This window comes from Sapajus apella, unplaced genomic scaffold, assembly GCF_009761245.1.
Source record: "Sapajus apella isolate SASKATOON/1434 unplaced genomic scaffold, GSC_monkey_1.0 scaffold15, whole genome shotgun sequence".
NCBI classification, from domain to species: Eukaryota; Metazoa; Chordata; class Mammalia; order Primates; family Cebidae; genus Sapajus; species Sapajus apella.
Genome location: NW_022436955.1, coordinates 11,836,282 through 11,853,398, shown reverse-complemented (window position 1 = coordinate 11,853,398; position 17,117 = coordinate 11,836,282). Strand labels below are relative to the sequence as shown.

Below are 17,117 nucleotides of genomic sequence, written 5' to 3'. Positions count from 1 at the left end.
GTTGACCAGGATGGTCTCGATCTCTTGACCTTGTGATCCACCCGCCTTGGCCTCCCAAAGTGCTGGGATTACAGGCTTGAGCCACCGCGCCCGGCCTCTTGAACTTTTTTTTTTTGTTTTTGAGACAGAGTCTCACTCTGTCATGCAGGCTGGAGTGCAATGGTGTAATCTTGGCTCACTGCAAACTCCGCCTCCCGGGTTCAGGAGATTCTTCTGCCTCAGCCTCCCAAGAAGCTGGGACTACAGGTGTATGCCACCATGTCCAGCTAGTTTTTTTGTATTTTTAGTAGAGACGGGTTTCACGGTGTTAGCCAGGATGGTCTTGATATCCTGACTTCATCATCCGCCTGCCTTGGCCTCCCAAAGTGCTAGGATTACAGGCGTGAGCCACCACGTCCAGCCTTTCTTCCTCCAACCTTTAGGAGTAGATTTGCATAGACCTCACACACCGTGGGACAGACATGAGGCATGCTGGCCCAGGAGGATAACTTGGAAGAAAGGGCAGAATTCCTGGCACCAGCCCCCCCCAGTGGGCCAGGTAGGGTCTTACCTGAAGCTAGGACGCGCAGGGTCTTGGCCACACCCCCCCAGGGTGCACCCAGTGCCACGAAGGCCCGGATATACTTGTCCTTCCAGGCCTGCGGCTGCCGCTGCAGAAAGTAGAGCGTGTACATGTTGCCCATACTGTGGGCAACCAGCACCACGGGGCCCCCATACAGCTGGTACATCTCCTCGATCATCTCGCGGAGGGCCAGGAAGTAGGGCCCGTTTTCATCTGCAGGCCAGAGCCAGGCAGGGGTCAGGTGGGTAGGGTCCTGGAGCCCAAACCACTGACCTTTTCTCAGGCCAGACCCAAGACTAGAAGGGAGGGAAGGGTGCTCACATTCAAACAGAGTGATCTGGGTCCCCCTGCCTTCCATGAAGGGAGGAAGCCTTATATTTCTCCCCAGGGCTCAGAGGGCTCAGAGGTCCAGAGGTCCTGGGGTGGGAAATGGAGGACAGGACAAGACTGACCAAGGGTGTTGGCTGTGACCATTGGACTGGATGCCAGAGGCCCAGGGACAGGGAACAGCCAAGGACAAGGGGAGAGCCCAAGGCCTGTGGTGGTCAAGATCACCTCGCCCCTACCTCCCGAGACTTCAGGGAGAGAACGAGAGTGCCTGCTTACTTGGGGCTCGGCGCCAGTCATAGGGGGCTCCTCGGACATCCTCACCCCGTGTGTAGCCCCAGCCCACAAGGCTCTCCACCATGGTGTGGAAATAGGAACCTGCAGACAGAAATATAGAGGATAAAAAAAGATAGAGCTAGTGCCAGCCACCTCACTATGCTCAGCACAGAGACTGTGACAGCTAGTGGGTCCCTGGAGGAATAACACAGGGCTCTGTGCCCACACTGATCAGAGACAGCTCACAGGCTGTCCCTACAAACGGCAGAGTTTCTCCAGCTCCAGCTCCAGTTCCATTCCAGCAGAATCCCCACCCCAGTTCCCGGAGGCCTTGAGTAAGTCCCACATACCCACACTGCTTTTGCTGGGGTCCAGGAACTCCAGTGAGAAGGTCTTCCCAAAGCCAGGGACACGTACATCCACACCATCAGGAAACTGGGTGGCCCTGGATGTTTTGTTGTAAACCAGCCTGTCAGGAGAGGATATTGAGCCAGTGACCCAGAGGTGACACTGAGTTGGTGTGTCCTGACACTGCATTGTGTCCTAAGTCATACTCCCTTCCCATGCCCAGGTTTGGTCAGATGGATAGGAGAGACCGGAAAGTAACAAAGCAGGTTTATAAAGCACAGATCACCTGTAATCCCAGCACTTTGGGAGGCCAAGGCAGATGGATCACCTGAGGTCAGGAGTTTGAGACCAGCCTGGCCAACGTGGTGAAACCCCGTCTCTACTAAAAATGCAAAAATTGCCTGAGCACAGTGGCTCATGCCTATAATCCCAGCACTTTGGGAGGCTGAGGCAGGTAGATCACCCGAGGTCAGGAGTTTGAGACAAGCCTCATCAACATGACGAAACCCCATCTCAACTAAAAATACAAAATTAGCCAGGTGTGAGGGCCGGGTGCGGTGGCTCATGCCTGTAATCCAAGGTGGATAATGAGGTCAGGAGTTCAAGACCAGCCTGGCCAAGATGGTAAAACCCTGTCTCTACTAAAAAAATTTTTTTTTTTTTTTGAGACGGAGTTTCACTCATGTTACCCAGGCTGGAGTGCAATGGCACGATCTCGGCTCACCGCAACCTCCGCCTCCTGGGTTCAGGCAATTCTCCTGCCTCAGCCCCCTGAGTAGCTGGGATTACAGGCATGCACCACCATGCCCAGCTAATGTTTTGTATTTTTAGTAGAGACGGGGTTTCACCATTTTGACTAGGATGGTCTCGATCTCTTGACCTCGTGATCCACCCGCCTCGGCCTCCCAAAGTGCTGGGATTACAGGCTTGAGCCACCGCGCCCGGCCTTAAAAATATTTTTTAAAAATAGCTGGGTATGGTGGCAGGTGCTTGTAATCCCAGCTACCCAGGAGGCTGAGGCAGAGAACTGCTTAAACACAGGAGGTGGAGGTTGCAGTGAGCCGAGATTGCGCCACTGCACTCCAGCCTGGGTGACAGAATGAGACTCTATCTCAAAAAAAAAAAAAAAATTAGCCAAGTGTGGCGGTGCATGCCTGTAATCCCAGCTACATGGGAGACTGAGGCAGAAGAATCGCTTGAATCTGGGAGGCAGAGGTTGCAGTGAGCTGAGATCGTGCCATTGCATTCCACTGTAGGCAACAAGACTAAAACTCTGTCTCAAAAAAAAAAAAAAAAAAAAAAAGCACAGATCAGAGTAATTACGTCCAAATGAGGACCCCACCAAGGCATAGTTACTCTAAAGACTGACCCCAGGACCCCTGTCAAAGCAACACCCCCTTCTACTCTGTGACACTACCCTAGAATGAGGGTCTTGGACCTGGTTGAAAGAAGGAAGTGCCAGACCTGGTTCTGCTGTGAACTTCACACTGGACCCCAAGAGGCAGTCTACCCTCTTTCAGGTTCCCATCGCTCCATCTCCTTGAATCCGGCTCCTGTCACCCATCATATTCCAAGCAAAGGAAATGGTGAGTGCAGCACACAACAGAACCAGAAAGGGGCCAGGCGCAGTGGCTGACACCTGTAGTTCCAACACTGCAAGGCCAAGGTGGGAGGAATGTTTGAGGCTAGGAGTTCAAGGACAGCCTGGGCAATGCAGTGAAGTTTTGTTGCTACTAAACATCAAAAATTTTCTGGGCATGGTGGTGCAGGCCTGTGGTCTCAGCTACTTGGAAGGCTGAGGCAGGAGGATGACTTATACCTGGGAGGTTGAGGCCACAATGAGCTGTGATCATGCCACTGCATGCTAGCCTGGGCAGCAAAGCAAGACTCCATCTCAAAAAAAAAAAAAAAAAAAACAGAAAACCACTAGGCCAGGCACAGTGGCTCATGCCTATAATCTCAGCATTTTGGGAGGCTGAGGCAGGCGGATTATCTGAGATCAGGAGTGGTCTCTGGAGGAATGCTACAGGGCTGATTAGTAGAGACAGGGTTTCTCTACCAAAAACACAAAAATTAGCCAGACGTGGTAGTGGGCACCTGTAATCCCAGCTACTTGGGAGGCTGAGGCAGGAGAATTGCTTGAGCCTGGGAAGTGGAGGTTGCAGTGAGCCAAGATCATGCCACTGCATTCCAGCCTGGGCAACAAGAGCGAAACTCTGTCTCAAAAAAAAAAAAAAAAAAAAAAAAAACACGATGGGCAGCATGCCCCAGGGCTGCTGTAGGGGTGGATGGGCAGGTAGGAGAGGGGTCAAGGCCCAGAGAAATGGTGGGAGCTGGTGGGGAGAGACAGGAGGAAGGCCTTGTGTGGCCCCAGGTAGGCAGAGTTGGGTCTCACTTCCTCTGGGCATTGGACACAGCAGCCAGCCAACCTCCAAATGCATCCTCCATGGAGGAAGGGAATGAACCATGCTCCTATGAGCTGCCTGGTACCCCAGGGCTGTATCACCTGCCAGACTGCAACCACAAGGCCCAGGGTATACCCGGCAAATTCCTAAGTGCCATGACATAGGACATGGACCCCAGCTACTTCGTTGAGATCCCTAACAGCCCTTTCTTAGTTTCTTTCTTCTTTTTTTTTTTTTTGAGACAGGGTCTTACTCTGTTGCCCAGGCTACAATGCAGTGGGGGAATCAGTGCTCACTATAGACATAACCTCCTGGGTGTAAGTGATCCTCTTACCTCAGCCTCCTGAATAGCTAGGCAGACACCACCATGCCTGGCTAATTTATTTATTTGTTTGTTTATTTATTTTGTAGGGACAGGGTCACACTATATTGTCTCACACTGGTCTCAAACTCCTGGGCTCAAGTGATCCTCCTTCCTCAGCCTCCCAAAGTGCTGGGATTACAGGTGTGAGCCACAGCACCCAGCCTATTAGTTTTCTAGAACTGTGTGATACAGTACCACAGACTCAGCAGCTTGTAACACCACACGTTATCTCATAGTTTCTGTAGCTGTAGTGCCAAACAGAACCAGACAAGACAGACCCCACCTCAGGGCTCAGTACATGGCTGCTGTACCATCTTCTGTGGAAGAGAGTTGTCAAGGTCTGAAGAAATGATGGGAACAAAGCAAGGGCCAGGGAGATACTTTATACCGAAGAAAAGCCTTGCACCTTTGTGCGAGGCCAGGAGACTTGCTCTGGCCTCCCTCATACCAAGAGGCAAATGTGCCCCCCAAAACACAGGAACCTGGAGCTTCCGGTGGTCCCAAGTCCCACTTGCCCCCTTATATATCAGCCACAGAAAGCTGACAGGATCCCCACAAATGACCCAAATAACAGCTCCTGAGAGCCCATTCTCTCTAGGGCAATTTGTAGATTATCCCAACAGCCACACAACAAAAGCAGAAAACTGTTCTAGAAAGTCAAAGCTGTTCTGCATTGGGGGAAAATCTAAAGGGGTCAGAGAAGCAGTGAAGGCAGACAGGCCCCCCCTTGCTATCAGCTGGCAGCTCCAACTGGCAGCACCTGAGGCCGTGTCTCCAGTATAAAAATAGAAATGCACATCAACAGCCCAGAAATAACCCTGATCACACAACACACAGAGGAGGAAGGAGTCAGCAAAACAGGCATCAAAACAGCTGACAGGCCAGTGTGGCTGGAGGAGCAGCTAGCTAGTCTCTGGGAAAAACTTTTTTTTTTTAAGACAGAGTCTCGCTCTGTTGCCCAGGCTAAAGTACAGTGGCTCAATCTCTGCTCACTGCAACCTCTGCCTCCCAGGTTCAAGTGATTCTCCTGTCTCAGCCTCCCAAGTAGTTGGGATTACAGGTGTGTGCCACCATGCCCGGCTTTTTTTTTTTTTTTTTGAGACACAGTCTCCCACTGTCACCAGGGCTGAAGTGCAATGGCTCAATCTTGGCTCATTGCAACCTCCACCTCCGGGGTTCAAGGATTCTCTTGCCTCAGCCTCCCAAGTAGCTGGGATTACAGGCACCCTCCACCATGCCCGGCTAATTTTTTGTATTTTTAGTAGATATGGGGTTTTGCTATGTTGGCCAGGCTGGTTTCAAACTCCTGACCTCATGATCCACCTGCCTTAGCCTCCCAAAGTGCTGGGATTACAGGCGTGAGCCACTGTGCCCGGCCTTAATTTTTGTATTTTTAGTAGAGACGGAGTTTCACCGTGTTGGTTGCAGTGGTCTTGAACTCCTGACCTCAAGTGATTTGCCCACCTTGGCCTCCCAAAGTCCTGGGGTTACAGGCATGAGCCCCCACACCCATCTGGGAAAATTTTTTTTTTTTTTTTTTTTTTTTTTTTGAGACGGAGTTTCGCCCGTTACCCAGGCTGGAGTGCAATGGTGCGATCTCGGCTCACTGCAACCTCCGCCTCCTGGGTTCAGGCAATTCTCCTGCCTCAGCCTCCTGAGCAGCTCAGATTACAGGCACGCACCACCATGCCCAGCTAATTTTTTGTATTTTTAGTAGAGACGGGGTTTCACCATATTGACCAGGATGGTCTCGATCTCTTGACCTCGTGATCCACCCGCCTTGGCCTCCCAAAGTGCTGGGATTACAGGCTTGAGCCACCGCGCCCGGCCGGGAAAAATTTTTAATTTGGGAGACTCCATTCAACTTACACATTTATCGGGCACCAACTATGTTTCTGGTCCTACTGCTATAAAGATAAAACAGAGATACATTCCCTCCCTACACAGAGCTCAACCTTGGAGGGAACCTCAGCTCAGAGCCACACATTCTGGGTTTGAATTCTGATTCTAACATTTATTAACTGAGTGAGCACAGGGAATTTTGTAACCTTGTTGAGATTCCAGATTTCCCAGCTATAAAGGAGGTTTAAAAATCACCTGTTGGCAAGTAACACTGGAGGGGAAAAAAAAAAAAAGAAATAAAAGAGCACCTATTTCATAATGGGGTTGCTGCAAGACTGGTGAAAGAAAGCATATAAAATGTACAATGCAGGGCCGGGCGCGGTGGCTCAAGCCTGTAATCCCAGCACTTTGGGAGGCCGAGGCGGGTGGATCACGAGGTCAAGAGATCGAGACCATCCTGGTCAACATGGTGAAACCCCGTCTCTACTAAAAATACAAAAAATCAGCTGGGCATGGTGGCGTGTGCCTGTAGTCCCAGCTACTCAGGAGGCTGAGGCAGGAGAATTGCCTGAACCCAGGAGGCGGAGGTTGCGGTGAGCCGAGATCGCGCCATTGCACTCCAGCCTGGGTAACATGAGTGAAACTCCGTCTCAAAAAAAAAAAAAAGTACAATGCCTGTGCAATTTGGGAAAACATCCCTAGAGAGAAATTTGGGCAGGTGATGAGGTTTAGAGGAAACAAGCATGGGGCCTGGAAGGAGAGGCGAACCGCTCTGGAGAGTCAAAAGTGGCTAATGCCTGTAATCCCAGCACTTTGGGAGGCCGAGGCGGGCGGGTCACCTGAGGTCGGGAGTTCAAGACCAGCCTGACCAACATGGAGAAACCCTGTCTCTACTAAAAACAAAAAAAATCCAAAATTAGCTGGGTGTGGTGGCGCATGTGCCTGTAATCCCAGCTACTCAGGAGGCTGAGGCAGGAGAGTCACTTGAACCCGGGAGGTGGAGGTTGTGGTGAGCCGAGATTACGCCATTGCACTCCAGCCTGGGCAACAAGAGCAAAACTCCATCTCAAAAAAAAAAAAGGCGGTGGGGAGGAGATGTCATAGAAGGACCAGGTTTTTGATTTGTTGTTGTTGTTTTGAGACAGGGTCTTGCTCTGCTGCCCAGGCTGGAGTACAGTGGTGCAATCTCTGTTTACTGCAAGCTCTGCCTCCCTGGCTCAACCGATTCTCCTGCCTTAGCCTCCCAAATAGCTGGGACTACAGGCACATGCCACCATGCCTGTCTAATTTTTTTTTTTTTTTTTTTTTGGTAGAGATGGGGTTTCACTATATTGCCCAGGCTTGTCTTGAACTCCTGAGCCCAGGCGATGTGCCTGCCTCAACTTCCTGAAGTGCTGGAATTACAGCACTTCAGGAAGTGCTATAAATGTGCTTCCATTCACCCTTTAAAACATGACCCTAAGCCACTGTGCCTGGCTTAGGGTCATGTTTTAAAGGGTGAATGGAAGCACATTTATCGGGCAAAGGGTGTAGAAGTAGATTCCAGGCCAAAAGAACAGCAGGTGCAAAGCCATGGCATGTCTCAAGAAGAAGCAGCAGCTGGAGAGGCAGGGGAGGCCGAGTCACAGGCAAGGAAAGGGGCCATGCCAAGGCTCTGAATAGAGGTTGGGGCACAGAAATTGTGTGTAGGCGGGCACGGTGGCTCATGCCTATAATTCCAGCACTTTGGGAGGCTGAGATGGGCAGACTGCTTGAGCTCAGGAGTTCAAGATCAGCATGGCTAACATGGTAAAACACCATCTCCACTAAAAATACAAAAAATTAGCCAGGCATGGTGGTGGGTACCTATAGTTCCAGCTACTCGAGAGGCTTGAACTTGGAAGGCAGAGGTTGCAGTGAGCTGAGATGGCACCAGCCCGAGTGACAGTGAGACTCCATTTCAAAAAAAAGAAAAAAATTGTGTGCAAGCATGAGAGGCCAGGGCTGAAGATAGAGGAACAAGGGCAGCAGGAAGGGAAAGTTAGTTCTGCCTGGAGTGCAGAGGTGGTACTGACCAGACCAGACCAGATCAGACCGAGGAAGGAGAGAGGTCAATGACCTCTTGAGATGAGGATAGAAGAAACAGGCTCTGGAGGCCTCTCAGGCACTGTTGGTGAGCAGCACCCGCTCTGTGTGCCCCAGCCCTCACCTGATATTGTCAATCCAGCAGTCAATGATGACAGGCAGCAGCAGTTCCAGGTTCAGCCAGATTGTGAAGTAGCTTTCGGTCTTCTTGGAACAGAGGTAGTGCACCACTGTTGGCTTGTCCAACTTGGCTTCCAGTTGGTTGCCCAAATCACCAGGGACTGCAGGGGGCACAGGACATGAGTGAGCCCTTGCTGTAGCAGGTTTGAGACTCCCAAGAACTTTGATGTCTGCAGCAGGACCCCTGAAGAGCCACGGATACTATGGCAGACCTCTGCAGTTCCACAACTCAAATTAAAGCACAGTGCTGGGGGCAGGAAATTCAGAGAACAGGGACCTTGACTCAAAAACCAGGGAACCATCTTTGTGTAGAAAAGCTGCTACTGCAGTGTGGTGCAGAGATGCCTGTGGGGGGCTAGGGAGAGGCCTGATATGTTTGAGGAAAGGCCCTAACATTGTCTACAACTCCAGATAAACTAAGTCTTTTTATCTCCAGATAAAGTAACTAGGTAGGTTCACGGGAACATCCTCCTGGGCCATTCAGATTATTGAAAGGGGGTTCAGGGTGAAGTCACTCCTCATGCTAGGCCTCAGTTTTCTTATCTGTTAAATGAGATCTTGGTCTGAATCACCCCCAACAAACATAGACACGCCTCTACACATAGTTTCTATGGTTAACGGACCCAGATGGAAGATCTGCCTGGGAGCAGGGGCTTGCAGACCCCTTTGCATTCCAGAACCTCCAAAGTTTGGCCGAGGCCCTGTCATTAGATATATACCCTTGAGGCCAGGTGTGGTGGCTCATGCCTGTAATCCCAGCACTTTGGGAGGCCGAGGCGGGTGGATCACTTGAGGTCAGTAGTTCAAGAGCAGCCTGACCAACATGGTAAAACCCCACCTCTACTAAAAATACAAAAAGTTACCTGGGCATGGTGGCACACGCCCGTAATCCCACCACTACTCTGGAGGCCTGAGACAGAATTGCTTGAACCCTGGAGGTGGAGGTTGCAGTGAGCCAAGATTGTGCCATTGCACTCTAGCCTGGATGACAGGACAAAACCCAGTCTCAAAGAAAAAAAAAAAGATATATACCCTGGAGGCTTGAACCCAAAAGTCTTCCACCCATATCTATCCCAGGCTACAGAGAAGACAGGGCCCCATTCTCCCTGAGAGAGGGAGAAGGAAATAGAACAGACCCCTGGGTCACTTAGCCAAAATTCAATAGGAGAAAGTATCCAGGACAGGCTTGTAGGAGGAAAATGAACAGAAACACGGCTGAGAGAAGCTTACATTGGCACCTGCTGACCTAACAAGGGCCCAAGCCTTACTAAAGGCCAGAGTCCAGTAAGGTTCTGGAGAGATCATCTGGAGGGCCCTGGCATGGCTGGGAGCCCGTGTTGGAGACAGCCACCCTGAACCAGCACCATTCTCACCATAGTCCAGGCCCTGGGGTGACTTCTCTCCATCCCAGCAGGCATGTTCAGTCCACTCAGAACTCTGGGGCCCTGGTGACACCCAAATCCCTCCCCACTGCTTCAAAGCCCTTCACGGTCTTGTTACTCCCAGTGACCTTTCGGGCCTCGCCTGCCCCTACATGCCACGCTTTAGCCACTTCTCAAACACATCCCCGTTTGGGATCCGTGATCATCGAGTAAAAAACCAGCACTTGGCTCTCCTGGACATTCACTGGGCACTGACTATAAATCCAGTCCTGCATAGGGTGTGCCCTTCCCAAGCACCATCCCAGTGTCTTCAGGGTGCCATGGGAAGCAGGGGTGGCATCTGCCTTCACTTCCCTTCATGGTGTGGGTACAGAGGCAGGGAGTCCCCATCACAACAGCCTCTGGATGATATGCCTGTGGACTGGGCAAGGAGTGGGCAGAGACCCTGGTCACTGTCTCTACCAAAGGGGAAGTGGGTGAAAGAGGAAGTCATCAGATATGCTTTACTCAGACGCTCCTTGCCCTCGTCAGGCTGTGTGGCCTCTAAATATAGCAGTGGCCACTTCCTGAGCCCCTCTGCGCCTGGAACTAGGACAAGAGCCATCCGCATGCCTTTCACTTCAAGTAACACTGGGAGGGGACAGCCTTATTATTTCCACTTAACAGATGAGGAGACTGAGGCTGTAAGAGGTGGAAATGGCCTTGCCTATGCTCCGTTCCCCTTGCCCAGGGTCTTCTGTATCACATCTCTGATCTCTGTTTCCCACACCATTTCAGGACCCACCCTTAGAGGATTCCGATCCTCTGATGGCCAAGGTCAGATCCCTGCTCTGTGCCCAGGAGCTGCTTGTCCACTGCCCACCGTGAGGTCTCCCAGGGCTAAGGCCAGCAGCCTTACTCCCTGAGAAGCTGGGCAGGTTAGGACTCCTGCTGCTCTGTGATTCTGGGTGGGGCCTGAGGCTCTTCTGCTGTGACCTAAGATAAACAGACTGACGAATTGATGAGTGTGGTTAGCAATAATTCAGGCAAAATGGCTGTGTGCCAGCCACAGACCACGTGCTTCCCAATGCCACACCCCTCAGACTTAGAACTCTACAGGCCCACCTAGGACTCCCTGAGGGCCTCAAGATAAAGTCCAGATGACCCAACCAGTCACAAGGCCTGTGCAGTCCACTCCTCCCCTGATTCAATCCCAGGAGGCCTGGGATGCTCATCTCTCTCCCCCTGCCCGGTACTCTCTCCTGGCCTTAGCTCCACCTAAATGCTCCAGGAACCCTTACTTGACACCCACCCATCAGGGCTGGGTTTGTGGATTCTCTGTGCTTGCCAAACACAGACTTCCTCTCTGGGGATCATTGTTATTTCCATCCTGCAAGCTTGTGGAAGGTGGGACCAAGTCTGCCCAAATCCCATGGTGAACCTGGGCCAGGTATCCCCCTGGCGCATTTCCTGGCCAGGAACTCCTGGTGGGGCCTTTCTGGCACCACCCTGCCAACTCTACCCTTCTGTGATTTGCATCGTCCTCATTTAAAGTACTCTCAGCAGAAAGAGCATGGAGATCACACTGCACTAGACTCCCTGTGTAACTCATGCCTCGGATGCCTTTGCCTTCAGGAATCCTGGCTGGCCACGGACACACCAGCTCTGGATGGGAGTGACAGCCTGAATAAGGCACTCAAGGCCCCCTAGACAGAGGTCTCATCCCTGCCCGTCCCCACAAGGAAATACTGTGGCCAGTATAGAATTGCCAGGATTGTGATCAAGGAGTGGGGTAGGCAGGGGAGGTCACCCAGCCCCAACATAGTCTAGCCTAGTCCAAGCATGTGTGGCAGGGTAAGAGTACGAGCAGGTTGCCTGACACAGGCTCATGGCCATTGTCCCAACCCTTTCCCTTCAGTTTCCCTCAGGCAATGGCACATATCTGATAAATTTGTGAAAGTTGGTGGCCCCCTAGGAGAACAATCCTTTCCCTAAGGAGGTTCCTTTCAGTAATGCTTTCTGGAATATGTGGCTGGAGGGGTCGAGGGTGACAGCCTCCTAGCCATGACCAGGTCATGCAGAGGTCAACTCAGGGGCCACTCTACACACCCCCACCACCCCTCAGGAGTGGGGCCCAAACATCTGTCTTTCCAGCTAAAAAAAATGGGATAAGGGGAGGCAAGGCTTGGGAATGATGTGGACAGGTGGAAATACGAATAACCAGATGGCAACTCTCCCACTCACTCCCATTTTCTACCAGGGCAGGAGGTGGGGGGCTGACCACACCCACGCCCAGCAAGGCGGAAGGTGGGCCGGCAGATCTAGATCAGCTGTGACAAAACAGACATCAAATACGCTACCCCATCCTGTGACTGGAACAGATGCAGACCAGTCAGGCAGCCCCGCCCGCAGCCCGTCCAGCCCGACCCACCACCAGACCCGTGCCTCACCCAGCACCACCGAGGGGTGACGTCCGGCCGGGAGCGTGGGGTCTGCGAGCAGCATTAGCAGCAGCAAGAGGAACAGGAGGCCATCTGGGAGCAGCCCCACACGGTAGGGGCGGAAGTGGGGGCCCAGGTGGGGGCCCATGGTGTGCGACGGTCGCCGCAGGTCCAGGGTGCAGGTTCAGCGCTCTGGGCTTTCGCTAGGGCGGGGGCGGCGGCGACGCGCTTAACCCCGCCGCCCTCAGCTCCCTCATCCCCCGAGCCAATCAGGGCCCGCCTCCCGCAAACGGCCGGCCAATAGGGACTCGCCGGCATATTCGTCCCTCCCAGTCGGAGCTCGCCGCCCCGCCCTTGCTCAACCCCCTACTCCCTGGACCATGCTGCGCGCCGAGCGCATCGATGGATCGAGGTACTGCCAGGCTCCGGGCTCTCAGCCGCCCACCTGGGCACCCAGGTCGCCGCTGCTGTGTACCCCACCCAGCCCTGGGTACCCGAAACCCACGCTGCGCAGCCCTCACCTGGCGCTTCCCCGACCTGGAGGATCTGAACCGGACAAGACCGACAGAGGATAAAGGGTGCAGCGCTCACCGCTGCTGAGCGACTTGGGTCAAAGCAAGAAGAGGGGAAGTGGGACCCGGACAGTTCTTGGGCCTCATGTGACCAGGAGCTGACCGGGACCTTTGTGCAACCCCTACACCAATTCTTAGCACACCCTGCCCCGAGGGCACCTGGGTTCGGCCAGCCAGTCCTTGTAACTGTCTGCCCGGGGTACAGATGTGGGAGAACCAGGAGAGACCAGGTCAGCATGTTCAGTTCCCAAGAAGGGGGTTAAACTGTTCGTTTTAAGGGCGCAGAGTGCAGCATCACCCCGCCAGTCGGGGGCGGGCACGGGGGTGGGAGTGGGCTTGAGCCCGGACCCTGCGCCATGGGCCATCTGCAAGTTCCCCTGTAGAGCAGAAGAGTCATTGGGAGTTCGTGCTCCTCTCCACTCACGCAAACCTGAGGAACCAGAGAGGACATGGACTCCCTGCGCCAAGAAGCAGGGGCGAACAGAGTGAGCAAAGACCTGACAGCCCGTTATCTGCGGGCACCATAGGTCACTGTGGGATAGAGGGACCAGAGTACTTAAGAAATAGAAGTTTTGATCTTCCACATACACCCCCTTCGAAGGGGCAGCTGCACCCTGGTCATCCCACCTGCCCAAGACCTTTGTCCTCCTGCCCTTTCCTTCCTTCTCGGTAGGCAGCTGACCTGGCTATGAAGCCACTATCTTGCTCTGCCCTTCTCGAGTTCTTATAGTGAAACATGTAAGTGACTGGGCTACCTACCACCACTCCCTTTTTCTTTTTCTTTTTTTTTTTTTTAAGACAGAGTCTCTCTGTCACTCAAGCATGAAGTGCAGTGAAGTGATCACAGCTCATTGCAGCCTTGACCTTTCGGGCTCAAGCGATCCTTTCCACCCGAGCCTCCTGAGTAGCTGGGACTACAGGTCCTGCACGCTTAGCTAGGTTTTTAAATGTTTTGTAGAGTTGGCATCTCACTATGTTGCCCAGGCCAGTCTTGAACTCCTGGCCTTAAGTGATTCACCTGCCTCAGTTTCCCAAAGTGCTGAGATTACAGGTGTGTACCACTCTGCACAGCCCACCCTCTCTTAAGGTCCAGCCATCTGCCCCTAAGGCCCTGGCTCAGGACTGCCACTCCCAAAGCCCCTACTTCCCCAACCTTCACCCATGGCCCAACAGACAGTCACTGAAGACCCATTTGGTGAAAACCCAGTGAGGGATACCATAGAGACGCTTCTGCAGTCCTAGGGACAGGCAGGAATCCAGTCAGAGGTTAAGTGGGGGAAGGGAGGGATCAAGAGGACCAGGGCCACCCTGGACTCTGGCCACAGTCTAAACGTCTTGCCAGCCCAGCAGCATCAGGTGACCATGGGCTCCTGGAAGGGTAGCCCTATCCTCAAGAGGGGTTGCCTGGCACTTCACTCCCACAGGCCTTACACGTTAGGAACCATAGCCATTAGGGGCAGGATAGCAAGGCCCAGTCAGCAATGACCCATGCTGGCACCATGGAGAATGGCCAGAAGGTGAGGGTCCTCCCTTTTCAGAGTGACTCTGCAGACCTGGCATCATCCTGAGCTCTGGACAACTCAGGTGGTCATTAGGGCTTGCTGGGTCTACCCTCCCCAAGCCACACTACCCTATTCCCACAACAACCTTGTCACTGATGTCCCAATGCACACCCACATTCCTGCAGGTTGTTCTCCACATGACAGGCTAACACCGTTTTATTTTTTTGAGATGGAGTCTTGCTCTGTCGCCCAGGCAGGAGGTGCAGTGGCATGATCTCGGCTCACTGCAACCTCCGCCTCCCAGGTTCAGGCGATTCTTCTGCCTCAGCCTCCCACCTGTAATCGCTGGGATTACAGGTGTCTGCCACCACGCCCAGCTAATTTTTGTATTTTTTAGTAGAGATGGATTTCTCCATGTTGGCCAGGCTGGTCTTGAACTCCTGACCTCAGGTGATTGGCCTGCCTCGGTCTCTCAAAGAGCTGGGATTACAGGCATAAGCCACTACACCCAGCCCTGATTTTTTTTTATCTTGCCAAATTACTCTCAGGGGCCTGGGGAGTCACACCCTACAAACCATAAATTCTCATTAGATGGGTTTTATTTAACCCTATATATTGTGACTTACTTTGGAGCCTGGCATACCATTAGGTGACAACGAAGAAAGTCAAAATATCCCAAAACAATGTTTCTTTGCCATATTTTGAAATGGCCCTGCAAAACTGTCCTTTGTGGGCCGGGCTCAGCGACTCAGGCCTGTAATGCCAGCACTTTGGGAGGCTGAGGCAGATGGATCATGAGGTTAGGAGTTAGAGACCAGCCTGGCCAACATGGTGGAAGCCCATCTCTACTAAAAATACAAAAAATTAGCATGGCATGGTGTCGTGCGCCTGTAATACCAGCTACTCTTGATGCTGAGGCAGGAGAATCGCTTGAACCCAGGAGGCAGAGGTTGTGGTAAGCGGAGATTATGCCACTGCACTCCAGCCTGGGCGACAGAGCAAGACTCTGTCTCAAAACAAAACAAAACAAAAAAACAAAACAAAACAAAACAAAAAACCTGTCCTTTGTGGGGGAAATTTTGTATCTGTAAAGAATCTCTATTAACATAGCTAGATCTTTTTCTTCCAGGTCCTCCCAATCCTGAAGAGATTAAGAGTCTAGCACCTTTTAAAGGTCTGAATAGGAAATATTTGTCATTTATTGTATCTAAGGGCAGTTTAGAGACACACCTGTAATCCCAGCACTTTGGGAGGCCAAGGAGGGTGGACCACCTGATGTCAGGAGTTGAAGACCAGCCAGTCCAACATGGCAAAACCCAACTGTACAAAAACAGAAAAATTAGCCGGGCATGGTGGCAGGCACCTGTAGTCTCAGCTACTCAGGAGGCTGAGGTGGGAGAATCACTTGAACCTGGGAGGCGGAGGTTGCACTGAGCAAAATTGCATCACTGCACTCCAGCCTGGGAAACAGAGCAAGACTCCACCTAAAAAAAAATAATATCCAGATATTTTACAGAGCTTGACTCTTTTCATTGACAGAATAAATCCAGAGACTGAAGAGCCACGCCAGTTGTGGTATCTTCCTTGGGACAGCATACAGCCAACAGCCTTCACCTCTCCTGCTACCAGGCCCTTTGCACTCCCTCTCGCTGACCTAAGCTCCAAGCTCCCCTACCTGGACCAGGTAATCCAGGACCTGAGGCAACCAAACTAAGACCAGGGCTTTCCGGGCTGATTTGGTGGTCAAAGCTAAGTCCATTCAGAGACAGGTGGAATCTCCCTAAAGCTCATGGCTTAGCAGGCCCCCATTCCTCTGCCACCACTCTCCCTGCAGTCACAGGAGGCCTAACACTGATCCAGCCACAACAGAACCCTGTAGGCAAAGGGCCCAGAACAGAGATCATGCCACTGCACTCCAGCCTGGGCAACAGAGCAAAACTGTCTCAATAAAATCAAATAGGCCGGGCGCAGTGGCTCACACCTGTAATCCCAGCACTTTGGGAGGCTGAGGCCAGTGGATTGCCTGAGCTCAGGAGTTCAAGATTAGCCTGGCAACGTGGCAAAACCCCATCTACTGAGTACCAGCTCAGCTGTAGAGACTCCCACCCAGGCGTCGGTGAAGGAAAAGAGAGGCAGACACCCAGATAGAAGAGCAAAGTGGGTCTATCTGGGGGTCCAGCAGCCTTCCGAGCTGAAAGCCTCAGGGGCTGACAGCATTCCAGGCTGAAGGCCCCAAGTAGACTCTGACCCAGTTATTTATTGTATCTGAACAGGTGATTATTATTAATTAACAGGTGTTCTGTGTTTTCTCATAACAAAATATGCCAAGTAAGCAGCTGGTGCCTGCTTACCACTGATCACAGACTAAAGAGTATTCTCCATAAGGGAGCCACAGGGGCAGGGGCAGATAGCTTAAAGAATGGATTTAACAGGTGTAGGATATTTATATATTGTCCTGACACTTTGGAATGCCCCAAGTCGTTTTCTACTGGCGGGGGGAGTGGATAGGTTTTCCTTGCCCCATCATTCTTCCTAGCAAACAATATATTCTATCATACACTCAGCATTCATCATATTCATAAACTTAACATTTCTCAACACACATCTCTACTAAAAATACAAAAAATTAGCAGGGGGTGGTGGGGCACGCCTGTAATCTCAGCTACTCTGGAGGCTAGAGGCCCAAGAATCGCTTCAACCCGGGAGGTGGAGGTTCCAGTTAGCAAAGATCGCGCCATTGCACTCCAGCCTGGGCGACGAGACTCTGTCTCAAAATAAAAATAAAATAGGCCAGGTTCGACGGCTCACGCCTGTAATCCTAGTACTTTGGGAGGCTGAGGAGGGAGGATCATCTGAGGTCGGGAGTTGGAGAC

At 52.2% G+C, this 17,117-nt stretch overlaps 1 protein-coding gene across 3 annotated transcripts in view; it reads right to left on the bottom strand.

Moving 5' to 3' along the window:
• Positions 1-13,537, bottom strand: part of PLA2G15 (phospholipase A2 group XV) — a 19,975-nt gene extending 6,438 nt beyond the window's left edge. Inside the window, exons 1-5 of one of the 3 annotated variants that reach the window (XM_032283815.1) lie at positions 12,180-13,535; positions 8,313-8,469; positions 1,516-1,634; positions 1,169-1,267; positions 551-650 (exon numbers count right to left, since the gene is read on the bottom strand). In XM_032283815.1, coding sequence (XP_032139706.1) covers positions 551-650; positions 1,169-1,267; positions 1,516-1,634; positions 8,313-8,469; positions 12,180-12,318 — 614 coding nt within the window. In that variant the 5' untranslated portion in view covers positions 12,319-13,535. Of the gene's footprint in view, positions 1-550; positions 776-1,168; positions 1,268-1,515; positions 1,635-8,312; positions 8,470-12,179 lie in introns of all 3 variants that reach the window. The other 2 variants (XM_032283813.1, XM_032283814.1) reach the window with 2 other exon arrangements.
• Positions 13,538-17,117: the final 3,580 nt, after the last annotated feature.